The 21,951-nt window shown below is 44.2% G+C and overlaps 1 protein-coding gene across 9 annotated transcripts in view; it reads left to right on the forward strand.

The window, feature by feature from the left end:
* The first annotated feature begins 2,881 nt into the window (after positions 1-2,881).
* LOC128869676 (ephrin type-B receptor 1-like) overlaps positions 2,882-21,951 on the forward strand; it is a 79,362-nt gene continuing 60,292 nt past the window's right edge. For 2 of the 9 annotated variants that reach the window (XM_054112279.1, XM_054112278.1), the window contains exons 1-8: positions 2,883-3,134; positions 3,504-4,177; positions 4,239-4,318; positions 4,388-4,568; positions 4,624-4,728; positions 4,794-5,174; positions 5,275-6,207; positions 6,260-6,436. In XM_054112279.1, the coding sequence (XP_053968254.1) occupies positions 3,514-4,177; positions 4,239-4,318; positions 4,388-4,568; positions 4,624-4,728; positions 4,794-5,174; positions 5,275-6,207; positions 6,260-6,436 (2,521 nt within the window). In that variant the 5' untranslated portion in view covers positions 2,883-3,134; positions 3,504-3,513. Of the gene's footprint in view, positions 3,135-3,254; positions 3,357-3,503; positions 4,178-4,238; positions 4,319-4,387; positions 4,569-4,623; positions 4,729-4,793; positions 5,175-5,274; positions 6,208-6,259; positions 6,437-21,951 lie in introns of all 9 variants that reach the window. The other 7 variants (XM_054112272.1, XM_054112275.1, XM_054112271.1 and 4 more) reach the window with 7 other exon arrangements.

The raw sequence follows: 21,951 nt of genomic DNA on the forward strand, positions 1-21,951 counted from the left end.
CAACGCGCTGCCAACTTTATTATTCGTGGTGTTCAACATATCGCAAAATTCAAGAATAAAGTGAAATTTAGTCAATAATAATTATGTATAATAATTTATTATTATTATTATAGAATTTCTCCACAACGTTAGAGTTCGCAACTACCGGAGATAACATGTGTCCCGGATATCGATATCAAGGGACTATGCTCTGTTGTTTCGTGTTATGGTGTTTTAATGGTTATTATTATTATTATTCCCTCGCAACTTTCTGAGTAATTCTATATTCTTCCGAAGTATGCTAATTTTTTACCAATCTCCTTACATATACATATATTCAATATGATCCTTAACATTTATTCTTTGTCGATAATAACTCCTAGATATCTGATTGTGTTAATTTTTTCAATTTTATTGTTGCTTATTTGTAAGTCATTTGCGGCCACCGTAGATTGGTGCGTGATTACCATTCGGAAATCACAGAGAGAACGTTGGTTCGAATCTCGGTGAAACACCAAAATTAAGAAACACATTTTTCTAATAGCGGTCGCTCCTCGGCAGGCAATGGCAAGCCTCCGAGTGTATTTCTGCCATGAAAAAGCTCCTCATAAAAATATCTGCCGTTCGGAGTCGGCTTGAAACTGTAAGTCCCTCCATCTCTGGAACAACATCAAGGCGCACACCACAAATAGGAGGAGGAGCTCGGCCAAACACCCAAAAGGAAGATAGTATTTTATTTTTACATTCTTATTATTATTTTATAAATTTTTTGAGTAGGGTGTGTATAGAGTGCTTTTGTATATTATATTATATGTTATAAGCTGGTTATGTTAATGAATTTGGTTACTAAAGATATTGAATCGGATATTCGAGAAATATGTGTCGGTTTTTGTTGCTGTCGCAGTAACTTTTACTGCAGGTGAGTGCAGTATTGGTGCTGTGCACTATTCGGAAGCCATGCTGGTGTGAGGCTGGGGTCAGATGTTTCGAGGAGAGTGTGAGTAGAAGGACATTATGAGTCTTCACTACTGGGGAAAGGAGAGTTATCGGACGATAAGTATCGCCTTGGTTGGCGGGTTTCAATGATTTCAAGAGTGGAACCCCTCTCCCTGATTTCCACTTGTTAGGAATAATGAGAGTAGCCATAGACATATTGAAAACCCTTGTGAGGTACTTTAGTCCCGCTAGGACCATGGACCTAGCTTTTTCAACTTCAGCATGTTTAGTTCGTCAAAGCCAATGGCTTTAGAAAATTTCATATGGTTGACGGCTCGCTGAACCTTATCACTGGAGAAAGCAAGTGGTGCACTGCTGTTCGTCAGTTTGTACAGCCGTTTGGTGGCACTACGTTTGGACTTGTCGGCCGGAGGATGCAGAATGATTTGCCGGCTGAAATAGCTCGTGCATCTCTTCGGATCCGACGAGGTACAACCGTTGAGGGTGATATCCACCTTGTCGTTGTGCTTCGTCGGGTTCGACATGGACCTTACGCTAGACCAGAGCTTACTCACACCAGAGGTGAAGTTGCAGGACTTCAGATGCTCTCTACATTTAGTCTGCTTGTGTTGAGTTACCAGTTGCCGGATCTCCCAACTGAGATCCTTTGTGCGAGGATCCCCGGGATCGACTGACCAGGAAACTATACTTTGACATTCTAAGGTGCTGTCCCTGCGGTCGATGTTTTCATCGATGAGGCGATACTGCACTGTGTGGTGGACTATGAACGCTGGGCCTCCACCGTTGTCTCGCTCGCGATCCTTTTGGTGCACGTTGTAGGCATCCCTGATGATCAGGGAGGAGCTAGCGTGTAGCTTTGTCTCTTGGGCCGCAGATATCTTGGTTCCATGACGTCTCATGATGTCGACTATCTCGCTTATTTTGCTTATGATTCCGTTACAGTTCAGTTGGAGGAACTTGAAACTCCTCGGGAGTATAGTCGTAACTCGGGGTGGGAGGGACGGGTGAGGTTTTCTGCGTTGGTCCTGCTGAGCTCCGCAGTAGTTCTTGCGGTCTGATGTTGACGGGTAGGCGCACCACGGTGGGCGGTTGCGGGTGCAGAGCGCCGCAGCAGGGGGCAACGTACTCGCGTGTCTACTCACGGGTGGTGCGCAGGACAGAGCACCTCCGAAAGGGGCACCAGCCATTCCAAGAATTGCACTTGACTGTTGTCAGGTTCCAAGGAACTCTAGTCTGAATTTTGAATCGAAAATTCGAGATATATACGTGGGTCATTTGGGTTTGAGTTTTTCAAGATTTGTCTTCAGCGGGCGGAGTATATTGGGCAATAGAAGATGATATGAGGTATGGTACTGCTTACATTTGGGTTGCAGGTGCATGTAGTTGGGTTAATGATGTCTGAGATGTCCATGTGTAGAGTTTTTATGCCCAAGGCGAAGTCGTCTGAACCTTATGATGTGAAGTCTGGTGACCTAATTTTTATTATTGTTTATTAAGTCTGATATATGGGGCTTTGTATGGTTTACTTATTGGTACCAGTCATTTGTTGAGTTCCATTCAAGGTGGTGTTTTGCGTATATGTATATGTTTTTTAGTGCCAGTTAAGTTGAAGTTTTCTGTCGTTAGTACTAGACTTAGACGTAATTGTTTGGTGGTCTGATCGGCGAATTTCATTTAGGGTATTTTCATAACTTTTATTTTATTGTATTGTATTTATTTTCTATATAATAATAAAATTGACCGAAGTTGGTCGTACAATCTGCACGTAAACGTTCCAACGTATTGTTCAACCTCGAACTCCGCCCACCAGAAATTACAGCATATTCAATTTGATGCAACCGTCTGACCAACATGAAGCTCGGTTGTACAACACATGGTACAACCGTTTATTCAATATGATACAAAGGTTGGAGCGTGTATACTCTGCATTACCATTGCTTGGAATCCTATTATTAAACAATTCGATCTATGCGAGATCGGTTTTAATAATTTATTGAGTATTTAAATATTTATAATGAAAACATACATAGCTTAAAACATAATTTTTAGTGTGCTTTTCTTAGTGTAAACGTAAAATATTATTGGTAAAATAAGAAAGGGAAAAGTAGTCGAGAATATGTGTGTATATGCCAAAAATTTGGTACGAAACGGTGTGAACATTTGGAATTATAAATTTATTGTCCTCGTTATAATAAAAAGTAATGTATAAAATGTTTATTATGTATATTATTAGTGAGGGCAAATTAGTTGTAAAACTCAATATGTTTTGTAACTTATTTATATGTATGTATATTCATCTCGCATGTATACATTTACAGATTGCAAAGCAAAACTTAATCGTAAACTGTAATGTGTAGGAATGGTGGCTAATCTTAAATGAAGCGGTTTGCTAAATAAATTAAAAGAGTATCCACTAGCAAGTATGATGTGAATTATGAAGTTGCTCTTAGCTCTTCAAAATAACTATTGTTTCAAGCCTAGCAAGTTTTTATTTGGAGATATTACAACGATAAACTCACATTCCAAATTATATTAAAATATTTCTATATACTGACTGTAAATTCCAGGTAACTGTCAATGGATTGTGTGGAAATGTTAGGTCTTCACTTTAGTCCCACATGTATCACACTTAATTGTAATGATACAAGAAATGTAGCCAATAAAGTTATAAAAACCACGAACTCTACATCTCTGGTCGTCAATACCTATTCTACCGGAAATATAGGAAAAACTTTCGCACGAAAAAAAATTCAGAAAACGGTGCGTTGTCACAATTACAGACTACGAAGGAGACTCCAATCAACAATATTTTCAGTTAATAAAAAGCTTTCGAGAGAATCGACGAATTTTAATAAGTTGAGCTTCGCAGAATTTTCCTGTCATTCTTCCCGATCGGAGATTTGTTCTTCCACTGAGCCTATGTCAACAATAAAATTGTCTTTACCATTGAAGGCAAATAGAACGTCGTCATCATATTCGGTTTTATCGAAACCGGTGCTAATATCACGTCTAAAACTGGAGAGCTCTCGATATAAAATGTTGATTATCAAATTCATAGAAATTGTGAAAAGAGTATGGTTGATGAAATTTTTGCCTAGAATAGCGATGGTAGAAAATATATGTTTTACAAATTTGTCGGAAGCCTCATATAACTTGATGCTAATGAAAATACGCAAAGTTTTATTTGCACTATCGTTTTTTATTTTTGTATGTCACTTCGGAGTTGTTCTAGCAGATCAAGGTAAATGACTTTTAATACCAAATATCATGGCCTACATTGTGTTGTTTCAATGTATTTTAAGTAATTCTTTTGGATACAACTAGAGAAGCTACCTTGGAGTGGACACGTTATCCGTATGGACCGCAAGCTCAAACACCTGGGGTATGTGGTGCAAGTCAATAGCTCATGTTAATATTTGAAATAATTTATGTCATTGTAATATTATTTTAGTGGGTTGAAGAATCGTTCACAGACTTTGTCAAAGGCATAAATTGGAGAAGTTATGTGGTTTGCGATGTTGCATATAACAATGTTAACAATTGGTTATGGTCTCCTTTTATCGACCGAGGTCCTGCTAATCGTCTCTACATTGAAATTCAGTTTACAATTCGTGACTGCTCCTTATTTCCAGGTACATACATCTTTAAGTTAAACACCAATAAGTTAATATAATTTTCTATTTTAAGGGAACGCACTTTCCTGTAAAGAGACCTTTAGTCTTTTGTTTTATGAGTTTGATGCTGCTACTCGGGAGCCTCCACCCTGGCAGACTGACAGTTATAAATTAATAGGCAAGTGCAAAGGCTTATTTGACTAATATTAAAACATGTACTTAACTGTTTTTTAATTTTTTTAGCACGAATTGCTGCTGGCGAGGGTCGTTTTAATCAGAATTCTGACGTCGACATTAATACAGAGGTCAAAAGTATTGCTGTTGCAAAAAAAGGGGTTTATTTTGCATTCCGTGATCAAGGAGCTTGTATAAGTCTTTTAGCCGTGAAAGTCTACTATATTACATGCCCGGCAGTAACAGAAAATTTTGCACATTTTAATGAAACACCAACAGGTAGAGAAATCACAATAATTGAAAAACAAAATGGTACTTGTGTTGAAAATGCAGAACCATTTGAAACACCGACATATTTGTGTAAAGGAGACGGTAAATGGACGATCCTAACTGGCGGGTGTCACTGTAAAGTGGGATATGAGCCTGATTTCATAAATAAGACTTGCAATGGTAATACTAATAAATTTAAGAAACTCTTAAACAAATGATTTGAAATATTGCACGGTTCTGTAGAATAAAAAAATTTTATAAATATTTTCTTTCTTTGTAGAATGCCCTATTGGAAAATTTCGGTCCAAGGAGGTTGATACATGTGTACCATGCCCTCCTAATTCAAATGCTCCTAAAGCTGCAGCAGGCTTTTGTATATGTCTTCATGGTTTTTATCGAAATCCACGTGATGGAAAACATATGCCTTGTTATAAGCCGCCTGGACCTCCATCAAATCTAACGCTGTTATTTGTTGACCAAACTAGTGCCATTCTATCATGGAATGGGCCTACAAAAGAGGTTTCTGAATCATTATTTCATGTGAAATCAAATAACTATCGCAGTGATATTGTTTATAAAGTACGGTGTATCTCTTGTTCAGCGAATGTTGTGTACAATCCAGCAACAGATACATTTAATGAAACAAAATTGACTTTAACCAATTTAGAACCCGTAACAACATACACCATCCAAATTCATTCTCTAAATGGAATCTCATATATATTTGATTCTGACAGCAGGAATGATTCTTCGGATTATAATAATTCAAAAACTACGGGTTCTGGTGAACCCGAAAGTCCGCTTCTTACAAATAATTTAAAATCACCGGTCGTTCTAGTTAATACCCAGCCGTTCGATTTAAGTCAAATAAAGACTGAGTATGCTGAAATCATATTCACGACAGAATCTGCCATTCTTTCTACTGTATTCAATGTGCGTGTTGTTGCGACTACCAGTAAGGAAGTAGATCTTGTATGGGATAAACCCGTGCAAAGTGATTCTCCTATCGAATTTTATGAGGTGCGATGGTTTCCAAAACCGGAGTTGGATGCAATCAATAAAACTGCACTTAACACCAAGGAAACTAAAGCACATATAGAAAGCTTGAATGAAAATACTGAATATGGTTTTCAAGTTCGTTGCAAAACTTTGAATGGTTATGGCACCTACAGTAACATAGTTTATGCACAAACACACCAGGGCGTTAACTCAGGTAAACAAATTGCACATATTTTATTTGTTATATTTGTAACAAGTGTTTTTAGGTTATGATGACTCTATTCATATGCGCATTGTTGCGGGTGCTACCGTTGCCGTTGTATTTATATTAGTATTAGTTATTGTTGCAACAGTCCTGTTCTTACGGTCAAAAAATCAGGAAGACGTTGATAAAAAATCTATCAATCATCTGCCTCTGCCACTTGATTATGCTACTAATGAAGGTAATTATACAGTTTTCAATACAATTTATATCCTTTTCATAACTTCATTGGTTATTTTAAATCATAATTTCTAATTAAATTATTTAAAAACAAAAACTAAACAAACTCAGTAAAAATTGAGACAAATTAATTACTGTCAATGTGTTCTTCGTGTTTGCCTAATATAGCAAAAACAAAACAAGAAACTATTCTTCAGACACCATTCTTCCACAAATGGATCAAGTTAAATTTCTAAAACTTTTTAAGAAAATACTTAATTTTGGAAGAAGTTTATAGTTTAAAATTATCTGAATTGGTTTTATTTAAACCAACAAATAAAACTTTCCTTAAAACTTACACAAATGGACCAATATAAATGTCGAACTGTTTCTTTTTTAATTACGTAAATACAGCTTGCTGGCACAGAAAGACAGTTTACTAAAGGTTTTTAGATTAAGCTTCTTGAATTTTAATATTGTCCGAAAATAGAATGTCCTACAGTTAGATCTTCAAAATAAGCATTAATCGCAAAACCATTTCAGTTTATCTCAAATGCTTATCGTAAAGGCTCCCGCCAGAAAGATGTACAGTCGCGCGCCTTGCTACGGTTGGCAACTGAATTTATATTTAATTTCAAGAAATATATTTCCTGTCCTGATACTTACCTAGGAATTTACTTTTGAAGGTGTCCTGTTTTCGTTTATTGAGTGAGGAAAATAATATTGGTCGCGAAAGAATGCTTGCACAGGGTGCGCCATTGTTGTTGTTGTTTTGACAGTAATAGAAGCCTCGTCAGTGTAGGGTATATCACGTGCCGTCTTCGTCTGGCTCATATACAGGTAGGCCCAGTAAACATGCTTCGACAGGTTGGTTCCAGAGGGAGAGGGGTGTTAAATGAGTAGGTTTTAAAGGGCATGTGAAAAGGTGGTTAGGGTCGTGCGGGGTCCCAGTCAATACCGCCTCTTTTTGACACTAGACGTCCCGGAAATTGCAGACACTCAATTGATGCATTCGCAGTGTCGCATGGCGCACCGTCTTGTTGAAACCAGTAACCGTCTAAACCTTTCTCACGCATTTGCAAGTAGACATAATGAGCCAACATCCATCGATATCGGTTTCCAACGACCGTTTGTTTTCTCGGTAAAAATGTGGCCCAATGATGGTTTTGGCGCAAATGCCGACACCTTGCTTAATCTTTCTCTGCTTTGAAGTTTGATCTCGAAAAATCACTGACGAGTGCCGACCGCTCAGATAGTTTGCGGACCACCTCTTCAGCCCTGGCGGGAGTGTCGACTGATAAATATCATCTAGTAGCGTGGAATGGCTGACTGTATCGAAAGCCTTCTTCAGGTCCAACGCTACTAGGACAGTCCTCTCGCAGGGGCAGTTTTGGTTAAGCCCGCGATTTATCTGGGCGTTTATGGCGGTGAGTGCCGTGGTGGTGCTGTGCACTCGTCGGAATCCGTGCTAATTTGGGGCTGCCGCCCCAGTATACTAGCCCTGTCTAGTGAAACGCATATCACCCTGGGCAACGCTCTTCCTCACTGCTTCAACTAATAGGACTATGAATAAGTTCGTGCGGGTTTTTTTCGAAATTTGAAACTTTATTGACGTAAAATGGTTACAAATTTAATATTCAAAATATTGTCCATCGCTTACTACTACTTTTTCCCATCTTTCTGGCAATTCACGGATTCCCTTTGTGAAAAATTCGGTCGGTTTTGCCGCAATCCACGAATCGATCCATTTTTTGACTTCATCGTAATTACGGAAGTGCTGGTCAGCCAGGCCATGTTGCATCGATCGGAAGAGATAGTAATCGGATGGCGCAAGGTCTGGACTATACGGCGGGTGGGGTAGGACATCCCATTTGAGCGTTTCTAAGTATGTTTTGACCACTTGTGCAACATGTGGCCGAGCATTGTCATGTTGCAAAATAACTTTGTCGTGTCTATCGGCGTATTGCGGCCGTTTTTCTCGCAGTGCTCGGCTCAAACGCATCAATTGTCGTCGGTAGACATCCCCCGTAATCGTTTCATTCGGTTTCAGTAGCTCATAATACACAACACCCAGCTGGTCCCACCAGATACACAGCATAACCTTCAGGCCATGAATATTCTGCGCCGACGTCGATGTTGAAGCATGGCCAGGGTATCCATACGTTGCCCGACGTTTTGGATTGTCGTAATGGACCCACTTTTCATTGCCAGTCACAATTCGATGCAAAAAACCCTTTCTTTTGTGCCGTTGAAGCAGTTGTTCGCATGCCATAAAACGGCGTTCAACGTCTTTTGGCTTCAATTCATACGGCACCCAATGGCCTACCTTTCGGATCATTCCCATGGCTTTTAAACGTTTGGAAATGGTTGATTGATCAACTCCCAAAGTTTTTGCAACCTCTTCTTGCGTTTGAGCCGGATCTTGATCGAGCAATTCCTCCAATTCGGTATCCATGAACTTTGGCGGCGCACCCTCGCGTTCTTCGTCTTCCAAGCCAAAATCACAACTTTTAAAGCGTGCAAACCACTTCTGGCACGTTCGCTTAGATAGAGCATGCTCACCATAAACTTCCACCAAGATACGATGACTTTCGGCTGCTTTTTTCTTCATATTAAAATAATGAAGAAGAATTCCCCGCAAAAACACATTATTTGGCACGAAATTCGACATTTTCAAGTGTGGTAAAAATATTGTTGTTTACGCTTCAAATAAAAAACTTATACTGACGTTTGTGCCTTACGACAGTAGCTCTCCAATGAATGTTTGGAAATGTGGATCGATGGAATAATAATCAAGTTACGCCATCTGTTGTAAAACCGTAACGAACTTATTCATAGTCCTATTAGTTCATTGGAACGTCTTCGTCGTTGATGAATGGCATGTTGACGTTCTCCTACTATCCCGTGCTTAAAAAATCGACACCAAACGACGAATAGTGTTGTCAGACGATGCCTGTTTGCCGCGATACTTAGATCAATATAACGACTATTTTCAATGTGTGGCATCACTATTTCAGCGCGTTGTTTCGGTGTAAAGCGATCAATAGTTGAAATTGTACTGAATTGACGTATCGAAAACATGTTTGTTGAAGCCGATCGGTTGGTAAATTACAAAGTTATTCAGCGTTTACATACCGACAAAGCTCCCACGACAGTCGGTTCTACGTAACCGGAACGACCCGGATTTATATCCGGCCAAAGACTGTCACTTCAGCAGCATTCCTCGCATATGCATGGGGAATGCTTATGCTGCTACAACAACAACATGGCCCTGTATATACTAAAAGTGCTAGGTGAGTTGTGATCACATATTTGTATGTACGTATATACGCAAGGAGGTTTATTTTCATCTTTCATTTAGATTCCGCATTGCCTGAAGAGAGTTTTTATAATACAGCGATAAAGGTTTCTCACTGAGGGCAACTCAGAACGCATTGCTAAAAGGCTTACTGCTAAATGCTGGCCGCTGCTGCATTTTTCATTTCATAAGTTTAACCATGTGATAATTTTAATTGCTTAATGGGTATTTTCGAACAGTGCTTACAGTCTTATACCTCTTAAATCGTAATTTTTTGTGAGAAGTTCTTGCTGGCGAAAACTCCTGAACTCCACATGTAATGGTATGAACTCTGTTAAAAGAGCTATCCACATTTTTAGTACTGCACGTTACGCAGAATCTATCTTGGCACGGCAACGGGTATAGATTCCTCCAATATGTGGTATGCATTTTGATTATTCCTGTTATTCTTGTAGCAGTAACTTTGCCCTGTCAGTGTAGCGTAATCACCGGTCGTCTTCGTCTAGCTCACCTAACGGTAGGCCCACGAAACATGCTGTTTCTACAGGTTTGGGCCAGAGGGAGAGGGGGGTTAGATGAGTCAGTTTTAGGGGGCATGTGAAGAGGTGGTTAGTGTCGTGCGGGGTACCTTCACATGCCGGACATGTGTTTGGTATGTCGGGGTCGATTCTGGATATATAGGAGTTTAACCTGCTACAGTATCCAGAACGTAATTGTGCCAGTGCTACACGAGTCTCACGGGGAAGTTTGAGCTCTTCATGTGCGATTGGTGGTGGTTGGACTCCGATAACGCAATTCGGGGGTCGGGAGCTTAAGAAGCTGTTGAGAGTCTCTCGATGAATGTCGTTTATGGTCTGTCTGTACACTGTCCGATCCAGTAGCTGTCTGTTTTTCCTAGGATCTCGTCCGCGTAGTTGAGGAAATGCCTTCTGATGTGCCTGGTAGGTGGCTCAGGATCAAGCAGGGTGAGGCCTGCGATAACACCCTAGCAGAAACTTCTTACTGAGCAATTTGTTATGCTCCTTAACAGGTAGCATAAGGGCCTCATCGTGTAGGCGTTGTATCGGTGACATCATAAGACATCCTGTCGCGGTACTTAATGCAGTGTTTTTGCAGGTCTGAAGCTTCGCCCACTGCGAATCACTGGTTCCAGCCGACCAGACATGCGCACCATAGTTTAGAACCGGTCGTCCTATTGCTTTGAAAGTCGACAGCAACATTTCCTTGCCTTTGCCCCAAGTCCTGCCGGCAAGCGATTTGAGGACCTTATTGCGATTCTGTACTTTAGTCACAATAGCGGTTGTATGCGCTGAGAACGAGAGCAAGCTGTCACAGGTAACTCCCAATTTTTTGGGGCTGTCAACCGTCGGAATTTATTTGTCATCGACTTTCACCTTGGGTTGTAGCTTGACCTCTTTTGTCCAGGTGGTGAAAAGGGCCGCCGTGGATTTAGTAGGGAAAGTTGTAAGTTCCTCGCAGTGAAGAAGCGAAAAAGGCAAGCGTGGTAGTCGTTTACCTTGGAGCAAAGGCCATAAATGTCATTCCCCGACGCCATTATCGTGCAGTCGTCGCAGGGAGACTCCGTCTGATGGCTGGGGCAGTTTCGAAATATAGAAATTGAAAAGCACGGGTGAAAGGACACCACCTTGCGGTAGTCCTTGCTTAATTTTCCCCTGTTTAGATGTTTGGTGTCGAAAAATCAACGACGAATGCCGACCACTGGGTTGAGCACCTGAAGACCTGTAACCTCACCTCTGGGTTGAGTAAGCTCTGATCCACCGTTAGGTCCCTGTCGAACCCGACGAAGCACAACGACAAGGTGGCTATCACCTTCAACGGTTGCACTTCGTCGGACCCGAAGATATGCGCGAGCTATTGTAGCCGGCTTTTTATACTGCATCCTCCGGGCGACAGAACCAAACGTCGAGCTACCAGAAGGCTGCACAAACTGGCGAGCGACAGTGCGTCACTTGCTTTCTCTGGTGATGAGGTTCAGGGGGCCATCAACAAATCAAAAACATCAAAAGCCATTGGCCCTGACGGACTAAACGCGCTGATGCTGATGTATTCAATATGTCCTTGGCCACTTTCATCATCCCTGACAAGTGGAAAGCAGGGAGAGTGGTCCCACTATTGAAACCTGGGAAACCCGCCAACCAAGGGGAATCTTATCGGCCGATAACTCTCCTTTCCCCAGTAGTGAAGACACTTGAAGCCCTCCTACTCCCACTCTTCACGAAACACCTGGCCCCAGCACCACATCAGCATGGCTTCCGACGAGTGCATAACACCATCACAGCACTCACCGCCATAAACGCCCAGATAAACCGCGGGCTTAACCAAAACCGCCCCTGCGAGAGGACTGTGCTAGTAGCGTTGGACCTGAAGAATGCTTTCGACACAGTCAGCCATTCCACGCTACTAGATGATATTTATCAGTCGACACTCCCGCCAGGGCTGAAGAGGTGGTCCGCAAACTACCTGAGCGGTCGGCACTCGTCAGTGATTTTTCGAGATCAAACATCAAAGCAGAGGAAGATTAAGCAAGGTGTACCGCAGGGTGGTGTCCTTTCTCCCTTGCTGTTCAACTTCTACATCTCGAAGCTCCCCCAACCACCAGCGGGAGTTTCCCTGCACGATAATGGCTCGGGCAATGACATCGATGGCCTGTGTTCCAAAGTGAACAACTACCTCACCGACCTTTGTCGCTTTTTCACTGCGAGGAATCTCCAACTTTCCCCACCAAGTCCACGGCGACCCTCTTTACCACCTGGACAAAGGAGGTCAAACTGTCCCTTAAGGTAAAAGTCGACGACACACCAATTCCGACTGTGAATAACCCCAAAATTTTGGGTGTAACCTTTGACAGCTTGCTCTCCTTCTCTGCGCACACAACCGCAATTACCACTAAAGTCCAAAATCGCAACAAGATCCTCAAATCGCTTGCCGGCAGCACTTGGGGCAGAGACAAAGAACTGTTGCTTTCGACGTTTAAGGCAATTGGTCGGCCGGTTCTGAACTATGCTGCGCCTGTCTGGTCGCCTGGAACTAGTGACACGTAGTGGATAAAGCTACAGACATGTCAAAATACCGCCATTCGGACAGCGACCGGTTGCCTCCTGATGTCCCCCATTCAACACCTGCATAACGAGGCACAAATGCTCCCAGTAATGGAGCATAACAAACTGCTCAGCAAGCAGTTCCTGCTTGGATGTTACCGCAGATTCCACCCCTGCAGACACCTGCTTGAGCCTGAGTCGCCTCCCAGGCACGTTAGGAGACACCTTTCAGACTACGCTGACGAAATCCAGGACAAAACTGACCGCAATCTACTGGACCGGACAGTATTTAGACAGTCAGTAAACGAAATCCACCGGGAGACCGTCACCACCTTCATGAACTCCCGTCCTGTGAATGCCGTAATCGGAGTCCAACCACCACCTATTGCAGACGAAGAGCTCCAGCTTCCCCGTGAGACTCGTGTAACACTGGCACAATTACGTTCTAGATACTGTAGCAGGTTAAACTCCTACATATCCAGAATCGATCCCGACATTCCAAACACATGTCCGGCATGTGAAGGTACCCCGCACGACACAAACCACCTCTTCACACGCCCCCTAAAACCGACTCATCTAACACCCCTCTCCCTCTGAACCCAACCTGTCGAAACAGCATGTTTCCTTGGCCTACCCCTAGATGAGCTAGACGAAGACGAGCGGTGATATGCCCTACACTGACGGGGCTACCATTACTGTTAAAATAACAACAACCACTCAGGTAGCTCGCGGTCCACCTTTTTAGCCCTGGCGGGAGTGTCGACTGTAAAATGTCATCTATTAGCGTGGCGTGGCTGACTGTATCGAAAGCATTTTTAGATCCAACGCTACTAGGACAGTCCTCTCGCAGGAGCGTTTTTGGTTAAGTCCGCGGTTTGCCTGGGTGTTAATGACGGTGACTGCCGTGGTGGTGCTTTGCACTCTTCGGAGCTATGCTGATGTGAGGCTGGGCTCAGGTGTTTCCTAAAGAGTGGGAGTAGAAGGGCCTCAAGAGTCTTCACTACTGGGGAAAGGAGAGTTATCGAACGATAGGATTATCCTTGGTTGGCGCGTTTCCCAGGCTGCAGTAGTGGGACCACTCTCCCTAATTTCTACTTATCAGGAATGGTGAGAGTGGCCATAGACAAGTTGAAGACCTTGGTGAGATATTCTACTCCCGATGGGCCAATGGCTTTGGATGGTTTCATGTGTTTGTTGGCCTCCTGAACCTCATCGCTGTAGAAAGCAAGTGGCGCACTGTTGTATATCAGTTTGTGCAGCCGTCTGGTAGCACTACGTTTGGATCTGTCGGCCGGAGGATGCAGAATAAATTGCCGACAAAAATAGCTCGCGCATCTCTTCGGATCCGATGAAGCACGACCGTTGAAGGTGATATCCACCTTGTCGTTGTGCTTCGTCGGGTTCGACAGGGATCTTACGGTGGACCAGTGCTTGCTTACACCTGAGGTGAAGTTGCAGGACTTCAAATGCCCTTCCCATTTGTTCCGCTTATGTCGGGTTACCAGTTGCCGTATCTCGGAATTGAGATCCTTTATCCGAGGATCCCCGGGATCGGCCTGGCGTAGGCGATCACGCTCTTTCGCCAGGACAGCTGCTACAGCTGTGAAATTAGGACGTATGTCCCGGACCCTCCAGCGGGTATGAAGCGTGCCGAGCCGGCTGTGATCGCCTTGCGGAATGCGCGTTCACCTTGCGCGCACATCAGTGGGAATGGGGAGAGCGGCGAAGATGGCTTCAGCAAATTCCGCGAATCTGGTCCAATCAGCTTTGTTGACGTTGATGTATGACCGGTGATCCGCGGAAACAAACTCGACAGGTCTCTTAATCGAGACGATAATAGGCAAGTGGTCTGATGCAAGCGATTGCATAGGTCGCCAGGTTATGCTATTTATCAGACCTGCGCTAGCAATTGTGATGTCCGGCGAGCTGCTGCAATTGCCCACTACACTGGTGAGGGCGTCGTCGTTTATAGTGCTGAATGTCGAATCGTCTATCTGCTCTGCCAATAGCTGTCTCCTACAATCAGTTGCAGGCTTGAATGCCAAAAATCGTGATGCGCCTTAAAGTCACCTACTACCAATCGGTTTTCGCCCCTGATGAGCGCACCAATATCAAGGTGATATCCTGCCGGGCAGCAGGTGACAGGGGGCATGTAAATATTATAGATTCCGAGCTCGACATCGCCTGACCGGACAGCTATTCCTTAACATCCTAAGGAGCTATCCCTGCGGTCGATGCCTTCATCGATAACACGATACTGCACTGTATGGTGGACTAACAACGCTAAGCCTCCACCCTGGTCTCGCTCGCGATCCTTTCTGTGCACATTGTAGCCGTCCCTGGTGATCAGAGGGGAGCTAGCGTGCAGTTTTGTCTCTTGGACCGCAGCTACCTTCATACCATGTCGGCTCATGAAGCCGACTATCTCGTCAATCTTACTCGTAAGTCCGTTGCAGTTCAATTGTAAGAGTTTAAAACTCCTCGGGAGTGTGATCGTAACTCGGGGGGTGAGGGACGCGTGGTGTCTACTGCGTTGGTCCTGCTGTGCGTTCCGGAAGAATCGCACTGGGCTGTTGCCAGGTTCCGAGAGACCCTGGTCTGACACACGGAGCAGACGGTGCGGGGGACCAAGAGCTGCTGGGTTGTGTCCGCACTGGGATAGGAGCCGGAAGGTTGTGGGTCCGTGGGGGAGTTGTGTTGCGCCTGAGGGCTCCTTAACGTGTATGTATTGTTGGTGGTGGCAGTTTGAAGTGCCGGCACTCAAGACGGTAGCGCCGTTGAGGCAGGGGCCGCCTGATGGCGGGAGCAACACGTAGCCACATACCTTGTGGACCGCTCCCTGTGAGTCTTAAGGCCTGAACAGGTCTTAAGATGGCACCTAACCGAGGTGGAGCCGTTTGTGGCAGATGCAGCAGTGAAATACCTCTGGTCCAGGGTTGGGTTCGGCGCCAGCCCTGAAGAGAAGTATTCGGAGCAAACGTGCTGCAAGGGATTGCTCCTGTGACGAGAGGTTGGGGGTGGGATACGGTACGCTAAACAGGGCTAGTTTGCTGGAGTGGCAACCCTTGGCCGGGAAAAACCCGAGTCGTTCCGATAACGTAGAACCGACTGCCATGGAAATGATTATTCCGGTGGATTTTGTTTGCTTCTCTTTATCCTGTCAGCACTTTCGGCTCAGTTTGTTAAATGAAAAAATAAAAGAGAAAACACATATAACATATAAAAGGTCTTTTTGTTGGCGAAGTTGCCAGTCCAATGTAGTCACCGATCGTCTAACTCATCTAATTGTAGACCCAAAAACGTGAGTGAGTGGGCATATGAATAGGTGAGTGGGCTTGCGAATAGGTGGTTAAATTCGTGTGATATGCCTTCACTCGCCGGATATACATATATGGAGTCGATTCTGAATAAGTATGAGTTTAACCTACCACAATATATAGATCATAATGGAGCCAAAGTTTTGCGGGTCTCACATGGCAGCTGAAGCTCTTAATCTGCAATAAACGTTGGTTGGTCTCCGATAACGGCAAATGGGGGTCGGCAGCTTAGCAAGGTGAGAAGAGTCTACTGAGAATGTCGTTTAGCGTCTGTCTATGTAGTTGTAGTTGTGTTCTGTTTTGTTGTTGTTGGTGTTGATGTTGTTGAAGCAGCATAAACATTTCCCTATACAAATACGGGGAATGCTACTGAAGTGACAGTCCTTGGCTGGATATAAATCCGGGTCGTTCCGGTTACGTTGAACCGACTGTCGTGGGAACGTACTGTGTTTTGTCCTGGATCGCGTCGGTGTTTTTGAAGAGATATATCCCGACTTGCTTGTGAGGTGGCTCAGACTCTAGAAAATGCCTGCAGGTTTAATTCCTTCAGTAGCACCCAAGTCGAAATTACTTGCTAAAAATTTCGCTGTGCTTCTTAACCGGGAGCATGAAAGCGTTGTTGTGAAAGTGTTTCAGGGGCATTCGTGGATTCGGGATCTTAAGAAGGGGGTAAGGGTCTCCCGCAAACTCCTTTTGAAAAAGGGACTCCTTAATCTCTTTCACAATTGTAGGCAGGGCAGATTGCACCGATATACCCTTACAATAAGCATGTTGGGTGTGCCACAACCGACCCCGAGGAATTTCGCTTCTTATCTGCAAGTCAATCAGTCTCTCAAGAGTTTTCAGCAAGAAAAATGAGGGACTTATTGCCCTGAAGTCCTAAGGGGAGACGTGCGAGCTCTGGCCGGCTTTGGGAATAAAGACAACCCTCACGGCCCTCCACGATCTTGGTATATAGCCCCTGGCTATGCAGCTCGCATAAATAGGGCTCAACCAACGGCATGATACCTCCACAGATTTCTGCAGGGGTACTTAAGGGGTTATACGCAGTTATGAAGCAAATAAAAGATGGGTTGTCAAGGATTTATCCTGAAGAAACTTAAGAATATTTTAATTTGAAAATTCTTGGCGGTTTTTTATTTATGAAAATGTTGATTATAGAGCGCGTTGCAGGCGATTTCTGGAACCTCCTTTAAAAAAAGACGATTTACGGTGTACATCGTAACTCAGGATTGGATTATCTGAAATCAAAAAACCAAACAAATTTTGTTAATATATTAGATTATCTAGTAATTAATCGTTCGGCTAATCAAAATAGTGAATTTTCACGAAATGGCAGCCTTTAAAAGAAATGATTTCGATTTTTACGTTAAAATTTGGCCGTAAGTTGATTATAAAATGGAAAATAAGTATCAGATTTACAAAAGAAACGATTAATTACTAGAAAATGTATCTTTAAAGATTGAGTTAAAACGGTTGACCGATCAAACAAGCCGTTTTCGAGATATCGTGTACACCGACTTGAAAAATGCCGTTTTGAAAAAAACACGTTTAAAGTTTCAATACCTACCTTAAAACGTGCCGAGGCATCTCTACATATTTAGGTATAACTCCGAAAGTATTGCTTAGATCTACTTCAAATTTCGTGCGTATACTTTTGAATATATGTACATTACAAAAATGCAATAAAAAAAATCGATTTTTTTGAAAGTCATAACTGCGTATAACCCCTTAAGAGACCTGTTCAGGCTTTAAGACATACGGAGTGGTCCGCACGGTATGTGGCCACGTGTTGCTCTCGCCACCAGGCGGCCCCTGCCTCTCAACGGCTACATCGTCAAATGTGCCGGCACGTCAAACTGCCGCCACTACTCAAAATTATACGGTTAGGAGCCCACACGTGCTACACAACTCCCTCTCTGACCCATAATCCTCCTGCTTCAATCCCAGTGCCGAACCAGCAGCTCTTGGTCTCCCGCATAGTCTGTTTTGCGTGTCAGACCAGAATTCCTCAGAACCTGACAACAGTCAAGTGCAATTCTTGGACTGGCTGCGACTACGTTGCCCCCTGCTGCGAAGCTCTGCACTTGCAACCGCCCCCCGTGGCGCGGCCGCCCGTCAACATTAGGCCGCAACAACTACTGCGGAACACACAGCAGGACCAACGCAACCAACCTCACACGTCCCTCACACCCCGTGTTACGACTACACTTCCGAGGAGTGTCAAGTTCCTCCAACTAAACTGTAACGGAATCATGAGCAAAATAGACGAGATAGTCGTCATGGAATCAAGATAGCTGCGGCCCAGGAGGCAAAACTACACGCTAGTTCCCCCCTGATCATCAGGGATGCCTACAACGTGCACCAAAAGGATCGGGAGCGAGACAACGGTGGAGGCAACTTTCCCATTATCATCTCAATCGAAAAACGTGCCGACTTTGTTTCCGCGGATCACCGGCCACACATCAACTTTAATAAAGCTGATTGGACCAGACTTACGGAATTTGCGCCGCTCTCCCCATTCCTACTGATATGCGCGCAGGCGAACACGCATTGCGCAAGGTGATCACAGCTGCCGCGGCTCGCTTCATACCTGCTGGAAGGATTCGGGATATTCGTCCCAATTTCCCAGCCGATGAAGCTGTTGTGGCAAACAAATGTGAACATCTACGCAGGCAGATCCCGGGGATCCCTGCATAAAGGATCTCCATTTGGAGATTCGGCAACTGGTAATTCAACACAAGCTAAATGTAGAGAGTAGTTGAAGTGGGTGATACCTGCGGTAGCACCCTATCAGAAATTGTTTGCTAAGCAGTTTGTTGTGCTCCTTTAGATTGATAGATGTATGAATGAGGTTTGCACTTTGACCTCAAGGTCCTTTGTGCCTTCTTCTCATCACAGTACCTCATCCATCCCATATCCCTTATTAAACTCAGGATAGAACTGGGTCTGATTGAACGTATGTGCCTTTCGTCTGGCTGCAGTTGGCGAAGATGTCTCAATCTTCCACCAAAAACGGCAAGAGTCCGTATACCCAATCTCAATCATGTGGAGATGACTTCACAGTCTGCAGTGGCGTGTGAGGATGCCCGTGAGCATTCTCAGACTATGCTTGGGGAGGGTTACGAGTTTTTAAACGTCTTTTGGTTGTACCGTCCCAGTAAGGGTTTTGCCTGGCGTAGCCCCATAGTTTGGTGCCAGCAAACCTCCCTTAGCTCTAGCTCTTCACTTCTATGCTTCTTCTTGATAGTATGTTGTCCCATGGCAAGGAAGGGATCGGGTCCAATTGAAGGTGAGGCCACAGCCTCTCTAGGCAGTGCGTCCACTACTTCGTTCCGAGTTATACCCCTGTGTCCTGGGACCCAAATTAGCCGGATGCAATTGTGCATTCCTGGTATATTAAGTTTCTCGATACACTCAAAAGTACTAGTGAGGATTTGATCTCACAGCACCATGGTGTATAGCTCCGCTTGGAAGATGCTTGGTACACTCCAGTGCAGGGTACACTCCTGGAGTTTCTTTTCAAATGCAGTTCAACTTATTGTTCAGCTCAGTTCTGAACCTCTTTTCGAATTTGATCACCTTAGTGATATCATCTCTGGGTAGCAGGGTGAGGGGGAGCTGCAGCTTTAGCACTTCCATGTTTTTAGATGACATCACTTTTCCTCACCCGAAAACTCCCCTGGTAATATTCAACAGGGTACACTTGGCTGTTTGTTGAATGACTATATGGAGCGGTGTCAGCTCTAGCATCACCTCCAACGCAGCTGTAGGACAGGTCCGCATTGCTCCCGTGATGCACACGCATGCTAATCGCTGAAGCTTAGTTTGCACTGCCTGTCGAGAGAGTGACTCTCGATGCCCAAGCGACTGCTCCATATGTAACCATGGGTCTTATTCTCATGATCTACATCCATCTCAGTATTCTTGGGTTACAATTCCAAGATTTTCCTGCTAGACGTTTGCAGATCATGTGAGCCTTTGCTGCCTTGGACAGCGCTGCGTCAGCATGCCTTTTCCAGTTAATCTTGGCATCCAGGACAAGGTCAAGATACTTAACTTCGCTTACCAAACCAGTAACAACCCCGGCTAAGCTGATCTTTTTCATTCCTGGTAAAGCTCTTTACCTGGTGAAAGGGATGATGGCTGTTTTCGACGGGTTTATGTCCAGACCAGCACATCATCTTTTTGCCGTTATTTGAGTCCAACCACCACCAATCGCACATGAAGAGCTCAAACTTCCCCGTGAGACTCGTGTAGCACTGGCACAATTACGTTCTGGATACTGTAGCAGGTTAAACTCCTATATATCCAGAATCGACCCCGACATACCAAACACATGTCCGGCATGTGAAGGTACCCCGCACGACACTAACCACCTTTTCACATGCCCTATTAAAACCACTCATCTAACACACCTCTCCCTCTGGACCCAACCTGTCGAAACAGCTAGTTTCCTGGGCCTACCGTTAAATGAGCTAGACGAAGACGACCGGTGATTACGCTACACCGACAGGGCAAAGTTACTGCTACATCAACAACAACATCATCTCTTTGTCAGATTTAAAGCTCTTTGCAGAATACCGGAAAGATTATTCTTGAACCTGCCTCTCGCGATAATTAGAACATCATCCGCGTATCCCTGACAGCGAATTCCGTTGTTTGTCAGCAAGTGAATTAGGTGGTTTTCTACTGGGCTCCACAGGAGGGGTGATAAGACTCCCCCATGTGGACACCCTTTTCTTGTTTGTAACTGAAGAGTACTGCCCGCTGTCGGCTATCCTTGTCTGTAGCAGTGACTTTATCCATCTGCAGATGTGTCCTTGCATGTTCCTCTTTTCTAGTGACATACTCCTAAGATAGAGGCCTTGTCGAAAGCTTTCTCTATATCGAGGAAGGCAGAGAGAACTGTTTCCTCAAAGTCAAAAGCACTCTGGATCTCCGTACATAGCTGATACAGCATTCCTATTTTTGGTATGAAAACCACTTGTTCTCTTCTCCACACTGTTGGTATGTATACCAGCGCAAGGCTGTCTCGCATCATTCCAACTACGTGTGGTGTAATTAGCTCCTCGCCTTGCTGTAGTGCTCCGTGATCTGAGTTACGGCTCCCGGAAAATGTGAGGCTAGCAAGACGTGTGCTGTTTCTGTCTCACCGCGTGTATATGTGGCATCTATCTTTTTGATGCCTAGTTTGATATTCACTCTCTCTTTAGCCATAGCTTTATGGAGGCTAGCTGCAACGGGAATTGAGGTGATTTCCTCGCAGAACTTTCTGAAACTAACTTTCTTTGCTTTCCTAATTTCCTTACTATATGCGGTTAGAAGGGTAGCGTATTCGTCCCAGCACCCGGTACGTTTGGCTTTATTAAATTGCTTTCGCACCGCCTTCCGAAGGACAGAGTTCCTTCGACCACTATGACGTGATGGTTTGGTGTCAGGAAAGCTACATTCAAAGGCAGTAGTAATGGAGTCGTTAAGATTCTTTACCTTTGCTTCCAGTGTCATATAGTTAGTACCTTCCTGCTTACTCATGCTGAGTAAGTTTATACCTAGCACATCTCTAAACTTGTCCCAGTCTGTGTTCCTGGGGCTTCTACTCGGATTTCCTGGACTGATTTTTATTCCTAGTTCAAACTGAATGATCCTGTGGTCAGATTAGGAAGGCTCGGAGAAGACTTTCCAACCCGACACCAGGTTTTTAGCCAGCTTGTTGCATAGGGTCACATCAAGGATCTGTTCTCTGTTCCTCGTTACAAAAGTTGGTGGACAGCCGACGTTTGTATATTTAAATCCTTACATATAATAAATTCTAGTAGGGACTCACCTCTTCTGTTGAAGTCGGTGCTCCCCCACGCCTCGT

Source organism: Anastrepha ludens, chromosome X (assembly GCF_028408465.1).
Source record: "Anastrepha ludens isolate Willacy chromosome X, idAnaLude1.1, whole genome shotgun sequence".
Lineage (NCBI taxonomy): Eukaryota > Metazoa > Arthropoda > Insecta > Diptera > Tephritidae > Anastrepha > Anastrepha ludens.